This window comes from Schistosoma haematobium, chromosome 3 (assembly GCF_000699445.3).
Source record: "Schistosoma haematobium chromosome 3, whole genome shotgun sequence".
NCBI lineage: Eukaryota > Metazoa > Platyhelminthes > Trematoda > Strigeidida > Schistosomatidae > Schistosoma > Schistosoma haematobium.
The window spans coordinates 24,805,639-24,823,738 of NC_067198.1; the positions used below are offsets into that span (position 1 = coordinate 24,805,639).

An 18,100-nucleotide genomic window follows, 5' to 3' on the forward strand; every position below is an offset into this window, starting at 1 on the left:
ACATTATTGAAAGCGTCTAACATCTCCTGTTTGTCGATATTTTCGTCACATATGATTAATGTGTCATCTATGTATCGACAGTAATAATCAAGCTTATTTAGGATGTCTTTAAGCGGTGAAGTTATTGAAAACAATTGTTCGCTCAAATATTCTTGGTTTTTAAACTCTATCCTTTCTTACCATAAAGGTCACACAAGTTTTCATTCTTAAACAATGCACACATACATATACACAAATTTACATACATATCACTTATGAATCACCTTGACAGAAATGACATGACATCAACTTGTTCAGACCTGTTTTTGATTGATCAAATATTATTCTTGCATTGTTCCGTTGTACTATTTAAACTTGGATTAATTTTAATTTGGTTATTTATTCTCTGAAGAAGTGACTTACACTAAGTCACGAAACGTCAGAAAATCCAATTTTCTACTCATTGGGATATTACAAATATATTATTTTTATTTATATTCCTTCAATTGATAGACGGATATCTCACCTACGCCATAGATGACGTAAGTTGGCAAAAGTCAAACGTGCTTTTTGATTCATTGTACAGATTTCGTCAGACACCAATCCATTAGGGCTGATCAGACTTCCAAGATAAGTGAAGTTGTCAACGCGTTCGACTACTCCACTGTCCATCCTTAGTTCAGGTGTTGACACAGGCCAGTCCTGAAGCAATAAATTGCATTTAGAGGAGGAGAAACGCATTCAAAACATCCTGGAATTGTTGATCAGTGCTACCAAATCACACTACATTCTATCAGCGTATTCACCAAACAAGACTATGTCATCAGAGTACTCTAAGTCGATAAGTGGACCTCCTGGAACGAGATCAATTGCTGAAAATCCAGTCGACGGGAACGTTATTTCCATCAGTAGGTTTCTGATGAAGTTGAACAAAAATGGAGATAGTGGACAGCCTTGTCGGACACTTGAGGTTGAAAAAACAGATGACAGTTCACTATAAGCTCTGACTCGACTGTTAGTGTTCGAGTAAAGAGCCTTCACAAGGTATATGTACTTCTGAGGTACACCTTTCAATGGCAGATACTGCTGCAGAACCTATCAATCAACAGAGTCAAATGCTGCTTTAAAGTCAAGAAACTAGTAAAAAAAACTATGATTGTCGGACGCCGATAAGCATTCCTGTGTTTTAAAATCTGACGAATGGTGAGTATGTGGTTGATGCAGTCACGAACAAATCTGAAGCCAGTCTGATTTTCTCATGTTTGCAGTTCACTTGTCTTTGTTAGGTGTCTGATAATTATTGAGTCTAGTAATATGTAGAATAATATGAATTGAGTACGAATAATTTTAGGCAATGACAACGAATATATATATATACCAGTCAAATGAAATTATGTCCAGTACCCAGATTTTATTGATCACATCATCAAAATCGGTTGTTGACTATTTACTAGAACTTCATCACAAATTTTATTATTTAGCAATGATTACAAAAAGTATAGTTAGAAACGCTTTGCTATGTGGACGTAGGCATTCGACATTCATTTCTACATCAATCAGTTATGAATTCTACAATCTAATAAATCCCAATATACAACTACTTATCACATTTTTTGCCCTCAATTGCCCTGGTACTGCCGAGAGTGGGGAATGCCCTCCCTCCCTCTCAGAGTACTCTCGTATGGCCACACGTATACAGCCTCTGCCAGGGAAGTCCTACTCACTGCCTTCTCGTGGCGGGGGGTGTTGTTTACAAAAATGAGAGGACAAAAAGCGAATGTCCTGCGCTTTAACCGGATCTCAAACCAATGGTGCACATGAACTCCAGTATCCTGAGGGAACAAGTGGCGTATGAACCAATCGTTGATCACCGGCTACCATGGGACTGCATCTCCTTACGATGCTCCACTGCCTTGTGGATCAGACCTTTAGGTCAAAGGCTCGGGGTGTGGCCCCGTAAGAAAACCACCTTCTTTGGTCTGGGCACTCGGGCGGTATCACAGCCAACACACAAATATGATGAAATGTCGATATTTATGGAAAATACCTTTCTTGCTTCGATTAACAATCAAACGATTCACATTATCATTATTATTATTACTATTATTAACTACGTCATTATTCACCCTCTTTTATTCCCATTCTGTTTATACTTATTTTTCGACTTATACAACAGCTCGCCTATGATGGAAACTCGGTTCTATCTAAACGTCCTCAAGTCACTGCCTGGTTGAAAACTGTATGCTACCACAAAATGCGAATACAGAAGCAGTTTTTCTGAAACAACGTGCACCATTCAAACTGGCTGCCTTCAACGTTCGCACACTTATGCAGGTTGGACAACAGATAGGGCTGGCTATGTCTTTGGAAAGTCTTAATATCGACGTTTGTTGTCTATCCGAGACCCGTATTCAAGACTCTGGTGAAGTACTACAAATTCGCTCTCCATCTGTCGCTTCAAAAGGCTTGCTTTTGTGCGTTTATCAAAGGACTCTGTGGGATCTTTGTCTGGTCTTGCTGGCGTTGGTGTCGCAATAAGTGCTAGACCTGAGGCAGCACTAATCGATTGGATCCCCCATTAACAGTCAGTTTTGTGCTGTTAGATTAGAGAGTTCCATCAAAGTGAGAAATCGGCGTGAGAAACGATGTCTTTTCGTCATCTCCGCTCATGCCTCGACAGATTGCAGCCCGGATGCAATCAAGGATGAATTCTACCACCAGTTATCTGTTCTTCTCCAGAAAGTGTGTTCGACAGATATTGTAGTACTAGCCGGAGACTTGAATGCTCAGGTCGGGCGTCTAGGCACAGAAGAGAATCGTTTAGGTGGCCGATGAGGACATGTTGGTCGCAGGACAGATAACGAGGACCGTCTACTGCAACTGAGCACAGACCATAACCTGTTTCTGGCTAGCACTAACTTTCGGCACAGTCATTGCCGATGCGCCACCTGGCATCCCCCTTCTGCATCTCAAGTCTGAACTCAGACTGATCACATCGCGATCAGCTACCACTGGCGTGGTTGTGTACAAGACTGCCACTCCTTTTGGAGTACCTATCTGGACTCTGACCATGCCCTGGTCTGCGCCAATCTTACCTTACTATTCAGTGGCCAACGAAGTGACCACCACGAAAGGATTGATGTCAGCAAATTGGTTGCAAGTTCTGTTGCAAGTAAGTATCGAACCGAGCTAGCTTCTAGGCTAGCTACCATTCCACCGAAAAGTATAGATGAGCATTGGTTGCACTTGCATGACGCTATGAAAATGGCGAGTAAAGCCGCTTGCGGCTTCGCGAAACGTCCCACTTATAAGCACTGGATTCCTTCAGGCTCCTTACAACTCATCGAAGCCCGTCGGTCCACTCCGAGTGACTGTGAGTTTGACCATAAACGAAGGATTTTACGTAAGGAAATTGGGCAAAGCTTGCGTAAGGAACGAGAAGCCTGGTGGTCGGAGCGTGCTAATGAGCTGGAAGCAGCAGCTGCATCTGGTAACTACCGGAAGCTCTTCCAACTCATCCGAGCCACTGGCAGCAAGAAGTCTGGTGTGAGCGAAACAATCTGTGAGGAGGACGGGATGCCAATCACTAACATTCATCGACTTCTTGGACGATGGTCAGAATTCTTCTAAGGGCAGTTCAACTGACATGCTGCTCCGGCAAAATCGATCAGACTGGCCTGACCTCCATGGCCGGTGACGACTGATCCATCAAATGAGGTGGAAGTCCGCAACTCTTGAAACGCTACAAATCACCTGGCCCATATGACTTACCTCCGGCTCTTTTTAAAGATGGTGGTGACTTTCTAGTTAAGGAACTGATAACGTTGTTTACAAAGGTCTGGGAGCTAGAGAGGGTACCAACGTCATGGAATGAATCGATAGTTGTCCCTATCTTTTAAAATGGTTCACGTCGTTCCTGTAAAAACTATCGGCAGATAAATCTACTTCCGATTGCGTCCAAGCTATTGACTTCCGTCATACTTCATAGGTTGTCCAAAACCCGAGAAAGATTGGCTCGCGAGGAGCAGGCTGGTTTTTGTTCTGGTGGACGATGTATTGATCTGTGGTTTTTGAATAAACTGATGGTTCCTTTCTACTTGTTGAATGCTTGATTTCGAATTTCAAATACAGTACATTCGTTCGTGCTTGTCTAGTACTTCTTGATTCAATTGAGTTATTTCTGGGATTCTTAGATTATACTATAATTCAAATACTCCTAATCATCATATGATCATATCTTCACCCTCCCTCAAATGTTAGAAAACCTCCATACTTATCACAAGCCAACAATCGTAGTGTTTCTTGACATCAGGACTGTCTTCGATTGGTTGGACAGGACTGTTCTCTGGGATTGTCTGTTGAAGAAGGGTGTGCCTGAGAAGTTTATTAACATCCTAAAGTCCCTATATACAAACACCTCAGGTAGAGTGAAGGCTTACAACCACCTTTCTCCATTGTTCCATTCGAGCAGTGGAGTTAGGCAGGGTTGCCCAATCTCACCATTCCTCTTCAACTTTGCCATCGATGACATTCTGGAAACAGCTCTGATGGATGTAAGTAATGGTGGTGTGGATCTGTTGCCTGGAGAAAGACTTTTCGACCTTGAGTAAGCGGATGACATTGTCTTACTGTGCGATAATGCCCAAGCCATGCAATCCACACTTAATCAGTTGGCAATCAATGTCCGTAGGTATGGTATGTGCTTTACACCTTCGAAGTGCAAAGTACTTCTACAAGGCTGGAAGGATTCCAATCCTGTACTCACCCTGGATAGTGAGCAGATAGAAATAGTCGAGAAGTTCGTGTAACTAGGTAGCTGCATAAGTGCTGGTGGTAGCGTGAGTGATGAGATCAATGCACGTATAGTGAAAGCCAGAGCGGCTTATGCCAATCTGGGTCATCTTTGGAGTCTTCGTGATGTTAGTCTGGCTGTAAAAGGTCGGACCTACAACGCTTCGATGAGAGCAGTTTTGCTCTATGCTTGTGAAACCTGCCCTCCGAGTTGAGAATGTTTGACGACTCTCTGTGTTCGATCATGGTTGTCTCCGAAGGATTGCTGACATCCAGTGGCAACAACATGTTAGTAATGCAGAGGTTCGGCATCGTGTGTTCGGTCACAGAGATGATGATCCAATTGGTGTCACCATCTTGAAACACCGACTTCGTCTCAGAGAATTCCACGTCGTGCATTATTTGCCGACTCTGGGACTGGTTGAAAGAAGCGGAGAGGTGGTCAATATATGACATGGTGTCGTGGTATGAAAGAAAGTTGTAGAGGGCTGGCTTCTGTTGGACCTTCACGACTCCCAGGCTGCGGTCTGAGAGATGGTGCGACACAGAGGCTAGAGACGTTATCAAATATGGCTCAGAATAGAAGCCAGTGGCGATCGTGCTGTAACCTTCTTTTACTTTCTTCATAAAAAATGGTTGTATCTTCCTTAACTGAGGGAATTCCTCTGTTCGTACCTTTCCGTTTCCATCATTATTATTACTACACTAATATAAGGTTGTTATTGTTTTTTTTCTGATACGCACCTTACCTTCTTTTTTATCTCTCCTCATTCTCATTATTTTGTGTGGCGCATATATATTTGGTGCCCATTTGTACCCGACCGTTGTTGCTACCTTGACATGTTGGTCGGGCTTGCCTATCGTGATGAAGCAACCGAGCTATACTGGCTGGAACAACCGTTCCTCAAGGTCCTACCATGTCAGTTGAAGAGCGGTAAGACTAAAAGCAACAAACCCAAGGTCCGAAGGCGAAGTCGTACTGCTGACTGTACAGAGGTGTGACAGCAGTAAGGTGTTTCCTTCAGACAACCAGCATAACAGCGGTGCTGTCTTCCAACAACAAGAAGAAGTGGGTTAGAAAAGTTCGACCTTAAAAATGCACACCTCGCCTTATCCCACGGATATCCGTCTCCGGCGGTAAGGTCTCAACAAGTACAGAGCTAACACAAAAATTGCCCATATAAAGGTCGTGTGTGACCGACCACAAGCAGTTGTCCCTTGGGCACTGCGGTCACGCTCCCAGGTCACTAAGACCACTTCTAATCCAATTTCCTTTTCAGGTACCTCCAGAAAAACCCTTCCTCGGTGTGGGCAACCGGGAGTGATAACCGCCTTCATACCTCTAACAGCACCGAAGACCACTGTATTCATAATCAACCTTCCTCTTCAATTCCTATTATTCCTCCTACATCGACTTCAAACTCTAAACTTCCTCTTTCGGCTTCCTCCTCAAGTGTCACCATAGCCAACGATTCTAGTGCGCAAAATACTGTCCCAGGTCTACTGAAACCTCGCTCCACACTACACATTGGAGCCTTCAACGTACGAACCCTATGTCAAATTTACGTGTTCAAATAAATAAATAAAATTACATTTGCCTCTTTACCTCTATTATCCCTCATGCAGCATGGCTCGCTGACCATTATTCACTAACCAACTATGTCCTAGATTCTCCTCTATAATTGTCGCAAAGCGCTATCCATTCTCTTGTTGTCTGCCTCCAGTTCACGGCGCACTGTGTCGTTGGTCTGCGCCTTTTCATCTTCCTTCACGATTTCATATTAAAGCTTGCTTTCTGATTCAGTTTGATGACTTCGGCAATGTGTTCTACACACCTCTAAAGTCTTTTCCTAATTACCTCCTCAGATCGAGGCTGGTCCGTTCTCTACCACAACAGGTAGTTACTGTTCATACCCGGTCAACCGATATGATGCATCTTGTGTAGATAACTGTTTGTAAAAATCTGAAAGATTTTCATGATGGTTGTAGTAGTTCTACAAGTTTTAGCCCCACACAACAGAACTGTCTTTACGTCTGTATTGGAAACTCTGACTTTGCTGTTAGCTGACAGTCCTCTTCATTTTCAAAATTGAATCGGAAGTTGGAATCCTGTATTCGCTTTGCCCTAATCACCATTGATAGGTTCCACAAATGAGTCGAAATAATCTAGAAAAAGTTTGGAAAATATACTCTATTTGAGAAAGAATTCAGTATCATCATCACACTCAAGCTTGTACACAATTCCCACACTGAATATAGATAATAATAATAAGGGGATAATATTGAACTCTGACTAGAACAAATTGAAACAGTAAATTACATCACTTTTTTATAAATAAAAATCTGTGTTGGTCAAAAAAAGTAAGCTGTAAAATCACGACACATGTTTGTTTTTTAAATATTACCAGGAAAGAAAAACATAATCACAATCTTGTATTTCAAAGAATTAGTACATGAACATATATAACCTGAGGCGTAAAGTGAGTTTACTCTATACACAGAAATAGGAAATAAATTAAGAAATATTACACGACGATTTTGAAGGGGTATTATGACGTGTTGTTCTAGATGGTTGTGAATGAGATGTTCGACTGGAAAGTGATTCAGATAATGCTAAAGCCAGTTGTAAATCTTCTTCTTCCTGAAGTTCACGGGAATTCACACTATATGGCAGTGAAGTAGCAACAGGTGATGATGAGTGAATCGTGTTTGTTGGCGATACATTCTACAAATTATCAGAAAGAGACCATTTCGGAAGGATAATGTGACAAGAACACAATTGAAATTCGCATTGTGAAAATTTAAAGGCATTAAATAGCAACCAACTGATCATTTTCACTTGCACTAAGACCAATCAACTGTATAAAAAAACTGACTTGAGAAGGACTGGCTAGTCACTCTTCACGCTTCATCTGAAATATTCCGATCTAACAGTATAGGAAGTTTGCTGTTTGGTAACATAACATTATAAAATGAGTAGTTTCGTTGTCAAACTTATTTAATTTTTCTCATGAAAGAAAGGGTGGAGATATTAAATTACCATTACGAAAATACTGTTCATTTGATCACATAATCACTGAGTCTTTCACAATTGATGACAAGATTCTGTTTGCTTAGAATTGCAAGCTAGGCTTCGACGGGACACCAGGTGATTTGATATACATCATACAATCAATGTGGAAGCAGCTCAGTCATTAGTTTACATATAAATTAAAGTAATAAACTTAAGTGACTACCTCATTAGTTGTCGACAGCCTTTCTAAGCTACCAAACATTACCTAATCAAAAAATCTCAATGATCCAACAGAGATGCATGTGCATAGTTAGGTGAATGTTGGTTGTGGAGTGATTGATGAAATCAGTCTACATATAGTGAAAGTTAGAGAGATTAATGTCGGCCTGATTTTTGTTTCAGAAGAATCGTTTACATCTAGCGGCGACAATGTTAGCAATGCCTATGTTATGTTATTTGGTCCCACAATATTTAAGCATCAGTTTCGGTAGTTCAGTCATCCTTTACAAATTCTACCCAAGCGGCTTAGATATCGCACATTACTTCTCGACGGTAGGATTGGGTAAAAAAAAAAACAAAGAAACGGTCAGTTTACGACATAGCACTGTGGAATGGAAGATAACTTACAGAGATGGAGTCTATTGGTTCATCACGACTCACAGGTTGGGGCATTGAAAATTGTTGAATACAATGACTCGAAACGTTATCGCATACGACTCGGAATAAAGACCAGTGGCGACCCTATTTTAGTCTTCTGTAACAATCTTCATACAAGTGACACGGAACCCCTTCACTGAGAGTTTATCTTGGTTTGATTTTCAACTGAGCTGGATTTCTGATTACGTACTGTTGATGTTCACTTATTTATTGACTGTACTATTCTTCTCTTTATTTCTTCACAACATGGTGACTTTATTTGTGTGCCGTATTTTCGGTGCCCAATTGTACCAGGATTTATCTGTCTATATAAATAAGAGGCTATGGCCGAATATGTTTGTAGTACAGATTCCTACATCCCAATCAGCCAGTCACCTACAACCTAGGACCAGGCACATATGTGCACCGGCCCAAGTTGCCACACTGACTCATTAGCACAAGATTAAAACCGGATTCACAGAAGTAGTTAATTCAATGGTGGTAATATATAAAATAAAGATTCTATATAAAGATATAGTACATGAAGAAAGAATTAGTTCGTAAAAAGAAAGATATAAAGCAATTTTGATCTCATAGTTTAAGGGAAGACAGAGTGTATACACCTAGGCCATTGTGACCGATTCTGAGCCATGTCATACCTTTAACGGCACTCAAGACTACATCCCAATCTGTCAGGTATGATAAGAAACAACTCCTTTCTTATAATATACTCCATTCCAATCATTTGTTTATCGACTAGATTATGTTTGTAGGCAAAATAATCAAACTTTCACATGTGGTACTTTAATGCAAAAAGAAGAAGGTTGATTTATAAATTATACTTATAGTTAAAATGACAAATAAGATTACCCTTTCCAACCTTCACATACATATATGCAAACAGAACAAAAAAATTCACCTTCGAAGTCGAATTTGTATTGAAATTGCTAAAGATAGCTCTATAAAGAGCTGCTGCACCAGAAGTTGACAACTTTCTAGAATTATTCAGATTTTGTTGAAATCCCTTACAATCATGATCTAATTCATTACGATGCGAAACACAGAAATTTAATTTGCATCTATCACAAACAAAAGGTATAAGTTCTTTCTTTTTACATCGTGGGACACAGCAAGCATTTGTGAATAACTACAAACAAAGAAGAGAACAAAATTATGTAATCTCAACTGAGAACAAAACACAAATATACACACATTTATGTCCGGACATTCAGCGTACTCATATTAATTGTTGCTCTGGTTGTCAGAAGGGCATCGGCCTCGTGATTTTCAGAGAACCTCAGCTTTCACCATGAGGCGTCATAACTTTTTAAAATGATCGTTCAACTCTCAGGACAGATTTTAAATAGTTAAAATGACTTTTTCAGTTAGCATTTTTACAGGAAAGGTTTTTACGGGACGGGGTCGCTATCTTTATGCCTAGATTTTCCGGACTTGGAGTCAGAAGTAACCCTACTGGGGCTTTGGACAGAGTTGACCACTAAACCACTGCTCCAATAATCAATCCAATCAAAAATTCAAACTGAATTATGGTTGTAATTTTTTTATATTTATTACTTATAGGAATTGATTACATTCACCTGACTCCTGACACGATTTTGTCACTTTGACTTCATTGAATTTCAAGAATGAGACAACTGTATATTGAATGGCCGGTTTGTTTATTTGAAAACATCTTTGTTTCTGTAACTAGTGTCATCTAGTGGTTCCTTTTATCAGTCACAGTTGTCTAATTTGTTTGCGAAATATAGATTCTGTGTTCAACAAAACTTTTTGAAGAAACTTACAGTATAATCATTTTTCTAGCTTAAATGTCTTTAAGACTAAAACCGAAGTAAGTAGTGTTTATGCGTTAATGATTTACTTTTACAACTTATTACTCTGTTTCGCATCTATTCTCCCTGCATTTCCAAGCAAAATATGCCACTTAGTATGTGAATTTCCACTAACTAAATCAGTATGACTTGGATACAGGAAAGTTATTTAAACCATTTGTCAACAGGCTTGATAACTTTCTTCATCTATAAAAATTCATTTGAGGAAACTGAACTGTTTACATTCACTAATTATTTTACTATCATGTCAGAGATTCAGAAAAAGGGGTCTTGTTTCCGACAGTTTGTATTTTCAAGAGGATTGGATAAAATTCTGTTATGTATGCTAGTGTAATTGATCAAAGTTTATAAGGATGGTTAACAACACTTAATCTCTAATTATAGATAACAACAATAATATCACTATAGATAATTCTCGGTAAGTATAATTTCTAAAACTGAGACTTTTTAGGAATTTAAACAACCAGATGAATGTCAAGAAAAGTAAGACTACTACATGTTATGAAAATGAGCGAAACAGATTAAGATTAATGATAAGAAACAAACAAATAGGAGCGTAACTAAATGTCTGACTTATCGGTGCATAGTTTACCGGACTCATCCTGTAAAGAAGACAACCTACGGTATAATCTCCGTTGACAATGATCTCGAGTTATTCCCAACATTTAAAGCCACTGACTTCATAGTTCCTGCAACCTTAGTATGAACGTAACAGCGGAAACTAGCCTGGGAAAACTACTCTTCATCTCACTCCAGACACTGAACAGATTATGGCTTTGCATCGTCCAAACAACAATTAAATTAGCTGAAGCGGTGTGGGTAACATGTGAGCAAGCTATCATGTCTTTCGAGATAATTTTCTATGGTCAATAGCATTTTATGCTGTGTCTGAAACGCATATTGATGGGTCTTACAGTGTATTGAAATTTTCACTACCCAATAACAAAGCAGACAGTGATGAGTAATTGCATAACAAAATCTCATAGACGTTACACAAAACAACAGTTAGATCAAAGTCTCAACCCATCATTAGCCAGTCTATATCGTCACATACAGTTATGGCTTCTAATACATAAAGGTTGATCTTTCCTTCAATCGAACAGTCTTCAATATTTAGAATACCATAGTGTTTGAAGTGAGAAGTGAGAATAACATTTCGAATGTTAATCAAGTAGCTAAAAAATTGGTTATATATGAAACACCCGGTGGTGATATTTCCCGGAATTCACTAATTTTCAGGAAGTCAACTGTGATTCAAGATTTTACACTAAAATCAACTCAATTAGTACCATGAATGTGAATGTAATGACCGTGGAGTATTATTTCATAACAACGACACACACAACTGACCAATATTATTACATACGACTCTAACAGACCGGAATTTTGCCAACAGAAATTGAATTTAAATGCCATAAACTCATCCACACTAGTTTATAGGCTACGGTAGGTAACCCTTTAAAAACTCTCTTACAATAGAAACTGTTACGCTATGGAAATTCCTGCAAAGGTAGAAATAATAATTCGGTGATTATTAGTCAAAATTTACAATGGTCTTTTTGAAATCGACCTCAAATTAACTGGGAGTATTTCAACATTTTGACACCGTACTGTTGTGTTTTCAAACAAAGTAAATGCAGAATACAGACAAACAATGTGTTCCAAACACACAAGAGGATAAAGTTATAGCATCCGCACCAATGGGGTCGATTTTGGATATCATGTTGTCTCTAACTACAGAACATGGTTATTTCGCAGACTCTAGACAAAAACTATGCATGCCTAACACTTATTCTGGATATCTTAATTAATAAAGATTTACAACCTCACCATCCAATTCTTCATACTTACTTAGCACCACTAGGCCTAAAAAATCTATGATTCCTCTAAAAAAGTTTGTTGACAGACTGAGTTGATGACTTTTATGTCTAAATGTATTACTGTATGCTTATAACTCATTCTAACCGAATTGACACACACTGAGGTAGCAGTAGACAATTATACATCTAATGCCATAGTAAAAACAAATCTTATTGAGGACAGTATAAAATCGGAGCATTATAAACATTACGTCAGAAATAATGGACCACTAACCTTTCCTTTTAACTCTAAAGCTGGCTTTGACCGACAATCTGTGTCGATATGGTTTCCGACTTTTACATCTGGAAGCTCGCCTGGTTTCAGAGGGACTATGGTTCCGCACAAGGGACACACAGGAACCTGTTTATCCTTAAGATCGGGACTTTTACAGTTGTGACTATCGTACAGATAGTGATTCTTGCAGAAAACACCATGACATCCAGAACATCGAACGGGTAAGAAATCTAGAATAGTATAACTTGGGAATTCACACGTACCAAGCATTCGACAAGTTGGCACTGAACAGTTAGCTCCTAGATTAGGGAACTCCATTAACGAAAATTGGGAGCTTAGTGATAATGAGTTTAATGTATGATAAACAACTCTTACTTCTTTGAATCAAAATGACATTTAGAAATTTGTTAACTCATATATATATATAACATTATAAATAGATGGGTCTAACAGTCGACTTGAGAAGACTGATTATATAATTACCCACTTCTATTGATATTTCATGGAACACAAAAATCAAATCGTCTCTAAAATAAGAAATAATAGATGATCGAAAAGGCAAAATTAATTTAAATTTACACATGTTGCAGACCATCTAGTAGACTCGTTAATCTCTTGCGATGTAGTTAGCAAATATTAAGAGAAAGACACCTAGAGAATTACTAACTAGTTAGTAATCGTTGTCACAAGGTCAAAATATTTACTTAAAGTACTCAGTGTATTAATGTAGTTTTCATGCGCAGTGGCTTTCGAGTGCCTGACATTAAAGTCAGAGGTATCTGACGAAGGTCGCGCGCTATTGAAAAAGAACAGTGGAATTTTTGCTGCGAGTATATTTAATAGTATTAATCGTTAAATTATGCACCAAGACTGCTGTTTTTGCTTTAACTGAATTTATTTCAGTTAAAGTAATCCACAAGAGTACCGCTTTTTCTCTAGAGAAGTTTATCATCTGTACTTTATGAGTACAGATACAAAATAACCAAAAGCACTGATATTTATTCTTCATCATTGAGTATAACTTTGAGTATTGTTTGCATTCATAGGTGTTAAGGTATTTTTGTAACTACAGAAGTCGGTTTTTTTCATTGTTGTTAGGTACATTTATTTTTCTTATACATAAACATAAAACAAATTTATGGCGCAATTGAAACATCGTTGTAGCAGACCGGTATGCTATTTCCCTGTCGACGATGGGACGCGATGTGATAACTCTAATAAGTGGTATCCAAATGTGTACACCGGACTCACACCGAATGAATATACGGTGCTGCAAGCCATTGTCACCTTGGTTGTGCAAAGAATGTTGCTCTACAAAGTCTGCTGATTCTACAGGTGATTAAGCTGCTAAATATAGCTAGAAGATTGCCCTCAGATAAACAAGCAGAAGTAGATGAACAGAATTCCGCTTTCGAGGAAATTGAAAGCGTTATCATGAGCCCAGCTTTAGATCTAAATGAGACCATAAAGGTGGACTCAATCAGAGAAGTATATAAGCATATGAATGTAGGCCTCGTCACAAGAAAAAAGAAAAAGCGCGCTAAGAAGAAACTACCTATAGACAGTACTGAGGCATGTGAATCTACGGTTTCAGTTCGGGATTCACATATCAATGCAATACAAACTAAGAGAGAGCCAAATCTGAGAGGTGTAGAGGATGTGATCAAGAGACAAAATAAGGTAGATTAGTGACTCCGTCACCCCTAGGGAAAGAAAAGTAAGAAAACAGAATGTAACCTCTGCGTTTGACGCTGAATTGGATTCGGATTGCAGGGAAGAGACGATTTCAGGAACAAAAATTCCACAGCGTGTTAAAACGGACTTCGCTGAGAGGTCAGTCATTTTTTGTAAGTTAAGAGTCTTCCGATAAAGAACCAAAAGCCAGATTTGAACACTACCTCAGTCATATTAAGTCCTTGATAAACAAGCTACTCGCAGGAACAGTTTCAGGAGTTAGCATCTGTAAGCTTTATAGATGTTAGCGGGACATAGACTAGACTAAGGCATGCTTAATGCACGATTGCTTTGGTGCACGCTGATTGGCTAATTCTCATCCAATCAGCATTAGTCGATAGTTGGAGAATACTCTAGAATCTTCTCATGTAAAAACTACAAATATACTAACGTTTTCTCTATTGTGCTTCTTACTCCCATTTAACCTTGTTATTTGGAATATAATCTTTTTCCTGTTCAATCGTGTTCTGATTTGGGGACTTGTCGAGTGATTTGGTGTCCAAGAATACTAAGCAATAGGAATAGCTGGGTTATAACCGTAAGAGAGGTTATAACAATAGAATAGGACAAAAGGTGGATTCTTAAAGTACTCATAAAGCCCGCATCTTGAAGGTTACCTTTGCTACGGTTGAAGAAAGAGACCTGATACTAGGAAACTCATGCAAACTGATTGGATTCAGAATATACGTCCGTGAGGATTTCAGCCAGGCTGATCGTATTAAGAGACGAGCTACAGAAGTAGAAATAAATGAGAGCTGCCGAAACGGTGGAAGAAACATGGTTCTTAAGGATTTTCAAACTGTAAAAGTTCGGATAAAAACGATCCCCAAACCACTCTGGGTGGTAAGAGAAAGTTCTCCACAGAATTGAGGGTATGCAACACAAATGCTCGCGGTCCACTAAATAAAATTGCGGAGCTCAAAAAAATGGTGGATAAAGAAAAACTAGATGTTATTGCTGTTTCAGAAACATGGTTAACGTCAGAAGTTTTCGATAATGAAATTCAATTGGCTGGTTTTTTATTCAATAGGGTTGATAGATTGAATCATACAGGAGGCGGGGTTATCCTGTACACGAAAAGTACCTTAACCATACGAGCAGTTGGGACATTGGCACATGATTCAGGGACGTGAACTGGTGCGTCGCAAGCTGAAATGTAGGCGGCAAGATATTGAATTAGTTGTAGTATATCGTAGTCCAGAATGTGTAGTAGATGACTTCCTCCCAAGCAAACTTAAGTCCTGGTGTAATGGGGGTAAAAGCGTTATAATAGGCAACTTTAATGCACCGTAGATAGATTGGGTAAACTTAGAAGTAGGGTCATAGATAACGTTATTCGATTGCAAACTGATAGAAACCTCAATTGCATTAGCTTTATTACAACACATAAAAGATCCCACGAGATATGAATTAAGAAGCTCTTCTTCTCTTTTGGATTCAGTCTTCACACACGGTGATGACGTTGGTCAAATGACTTTCCCCCCACCACTAGGGAGAAGCGATCATGCAGTCATATTATTCGAATTCATGGCTGAGATTGCCTGTCAAACAGTTGTGCCCGCCAATCCTAACATATGGAAGGCAGATATGGAGGCAATAAACTGTACAACATCGACTAAAAACTGGGAAATTGACTCATCGGCATCAGTAGAAAAGGCACAATAATTTCTGGCGGTTAACCATTTATACACTAGACAGTTCCAAAGAAGAAGCACGGCCACACCTGGATAGGCCGGGATATTAGACGTTTACTAAGACTAAAGAAGAAATGTTGGGATGTAGCTATTAGCTTTGGCACAGCAGGTACGACGGAACGCTACAGGTCGGCAAGAAACACGTGTATAACTAAAATTCTGGAAGCTCAGAGAAAATATGAAATGCATTTGGTACAACCTGCAATTAAGCAGCCTAAGAGAATATTCTCGTACATAAATTACAGAACAAGGACGCATTATTGGGTTCCCAACCTAATTAAAGAAGGGAGTGAATCTAAAATGATAGACGAAGATCAGGAAAAGCAGAGGATATGGTTAACTATTTTGCGGTAGTTTTCACTCAGGAACCTCTTCTAGACAAAGAACCAGACCCAAATACAAAACCAGCAAACCGCCTACTCACCGTGGACTTTGATTAAGACGATGAACTACACCTCTAAATCCTGAGACATATTACACAATATATCGCAGCCCCACTGACCGTGATATTCAATATGTCACTTGAACAAGGTGTGTTACCTACGGACTGGAAGGATGCGATCGTCACTCCAATACATAAAACAGGGCCAAGACAACTTCCATCGAACTACAGACCTGTAAGTCTTACCAGTGTTGTAGTTGAAATAATGCGAAGAATAGTCAAACAGACCATAATGACATTTGTGGAAACCAATAACCTGTTAAACAACGAACAAAATGGTTTCAGAGAGGGTTTAACTGATCTAAAGAGTGTCTGATGCCTATCAATGCGGTAAAGTGGGTCTTCATTCACTTTTTGGATACAAATGTTAATAGGTACAGCATAGGGGGAATGCCTGTACCCGTGGTCCGCTCTCATAAGGATATCGGGGCGACAATGAGTCATGATCTTAAGACGATAGTCGATTGCAGGGAGGTGGCAGTTAAGGAGTTTAAAACCCTCTGGGATTTTAAACGGACATTCACTAAGTTAGATACTACCATGTTCACTACAGTGTACGAAACCTTAGTGAGAACTAAGCTTGAGAACTGCATTAGGGCTGCATGCCCCTGTTTAAAATGTGACTCGGATATCCTGACAAAAGTAGAGAGGGCAGTTACCCGTGCAACTCCAGAACCCCGGAGTTTACCATACAAAAAGAGGCTCCAGAAGCTAGACCTCTTTACTCTGTCCTATAGCAGACTAAGGGATCTAATTTTGATGTATAGAATACTAACGAACTAACTGTTAACCTTTGAGAGGAAAATTATGTACTTCCAATTCGTTTTAAAATCATGGTAGCACACTAAGATATTTGATTTGCAACCAAATATTAAGTGAGTCGTAGTGTCACATAATTTTGTATCTTTACAATTCATTATGGATACAGTGTCGGATGATTAACTAAGTGGTTAGCAGAAACAGGATGTGGTCATCATAATGGCCAAGGCAATTATTTGTAAGGATTGGAAACATGTAATTAAGCAATTCTCAGGTTAAGTGACATTTAATAAGCGTTGACAAAATACTTTGATAAGTCCGTTTTATAACAAAGGCGTCATAATCAAGTGAGGAGTATTGGAATAACATAATGACTCAGAGAATGGCAGAGGTTAGAGCATGTTCCATACCCAAGCAACCAATAAGGGGGAAATAAAGCAGAAGAAAGAGTTAATAAAAAGCAAATGTCAGTTTTTTGCCTTCATGTCTGTTATTTGAGGGAAATGTCGACTTTTTCCCTTACGTCGTGTATTTGGGGGAATTTTGTGGAAACATATGTAACGTACCAGGTCCGAATATGCCGCCTTGTGTAGTTACATTTTCATGAACGTATACAAAATAACGTACTGTTTAATGAAAAATGTAGACTATTATCAATTACACAAGTAAACAAAATGCAGACATATGCGTTTTCTTTAGATGCATATGTACTCACTTTGTAGTTTGTTTAGTTAAATTGTTCCAAAAAGCTTGGTGACCTCACAAATAGCGTAAGTGATGCAACTCACTGGCGCGCTCTTTGTTTCCTGAGTACTCCCTCCGACTTGACTTGGTATCAATACGAAAAACTTCAGAGTGTCGATCGTTTCTTATATATTTATGCCCCCTGATTCGCCAACAAACTTTGCCGCAACATTTGTACCTTAATTTTAAGTATTTAGCGTTATCGGTTTATTCGTTAACTTACCCCAAATTACATAATGGCGTTACCAAATCAGTCAGAATGGATTTGAGGAATTTTCTTCAGAAATATGAACGGTGTTATGGGTTTGAAAACTTAGTTTATAATGTCCATTTTTTGCAGCATGTTCCTGACGATGCTCGT

General features: G+C 39.0%; 1 protein-coding gene across 2 annotated transcripts; it reads right to left on the reverse strand.

Annotated features, from left to right (window-relative positions):
- Window positions 1-6,054: 6,054 nt before the first annotated feature.
- On the reverse strand, window positions 6,055-17,748 carry ZFAND2B_1 (zinc finger, AN1-type domain). 2 transcript variants are annotated; one of them, XM_051213384.1, is made up of 7 exons: window positions 17,562-17,748; window positions 12,850-12,893; window positions 12,742-12,812; window positions 12,630-12,700; window positions 12,367-12,596; window positions 9,339-9,566; window positions 6,055-7,495 (listed from the first exon to the last, which is right to left on the reverse strand). In XM_051213384.1, the coding sequence occupies exons 4-7, from the start codon at window positions 12,682-12,684 to the stop codon at window positions 7,286-7,288; spliced, it is 723 nt and encodes a 240-aa protein (XP_051069359.1). In that variant the 5' UTR covers window positions 12,685-12,700; window positions 12,742-12,812; window positions 12,850-12,893; window positions 17,562-17,748; the 3' UTR covers window positions 6,055-7,285. The 2 variants fall into 2 exon arrangements, with proteins under 2 accessions (XP_051069359.1, XP_051069360.1); XM_051213385.1 differs by lacking the exon at window positions 17,562-17,748 and having other exon boundaries at window positions 6,947-7,495; window positions 9,339-9,410; window positions 9,449-9,566; window positions 12,850-12,894.
- Between the last annotated feature and the right edge of the window lie 352 nt (window positions 17,749-18,100).

Bases quoted from the DNA above. Each gene is read 5' to 3' on its own strand.
- ZFAND2B_1 (XM_051213384.1), bottom strand. From the start codon at position 12,684: ATGGAGTTCCCTAATCTAGGAGCTAACTGTTCAGTGCCAACTTGTCGA. The intron at 12,597-12,629 runs GTACGTGTGAAT...ATACTATTCTAG, and splicing joins GCCAACTTGTCGAATGCTTG to ATTTCTTACCCGTTCGATGT. The intron at 7,496-9,338 runs GTGAATTTTTTT...GATAATTTGTAG, and splicing joins ATACAAATTCGACTTCGAAG to AATGTATCGCCAACAAACAC.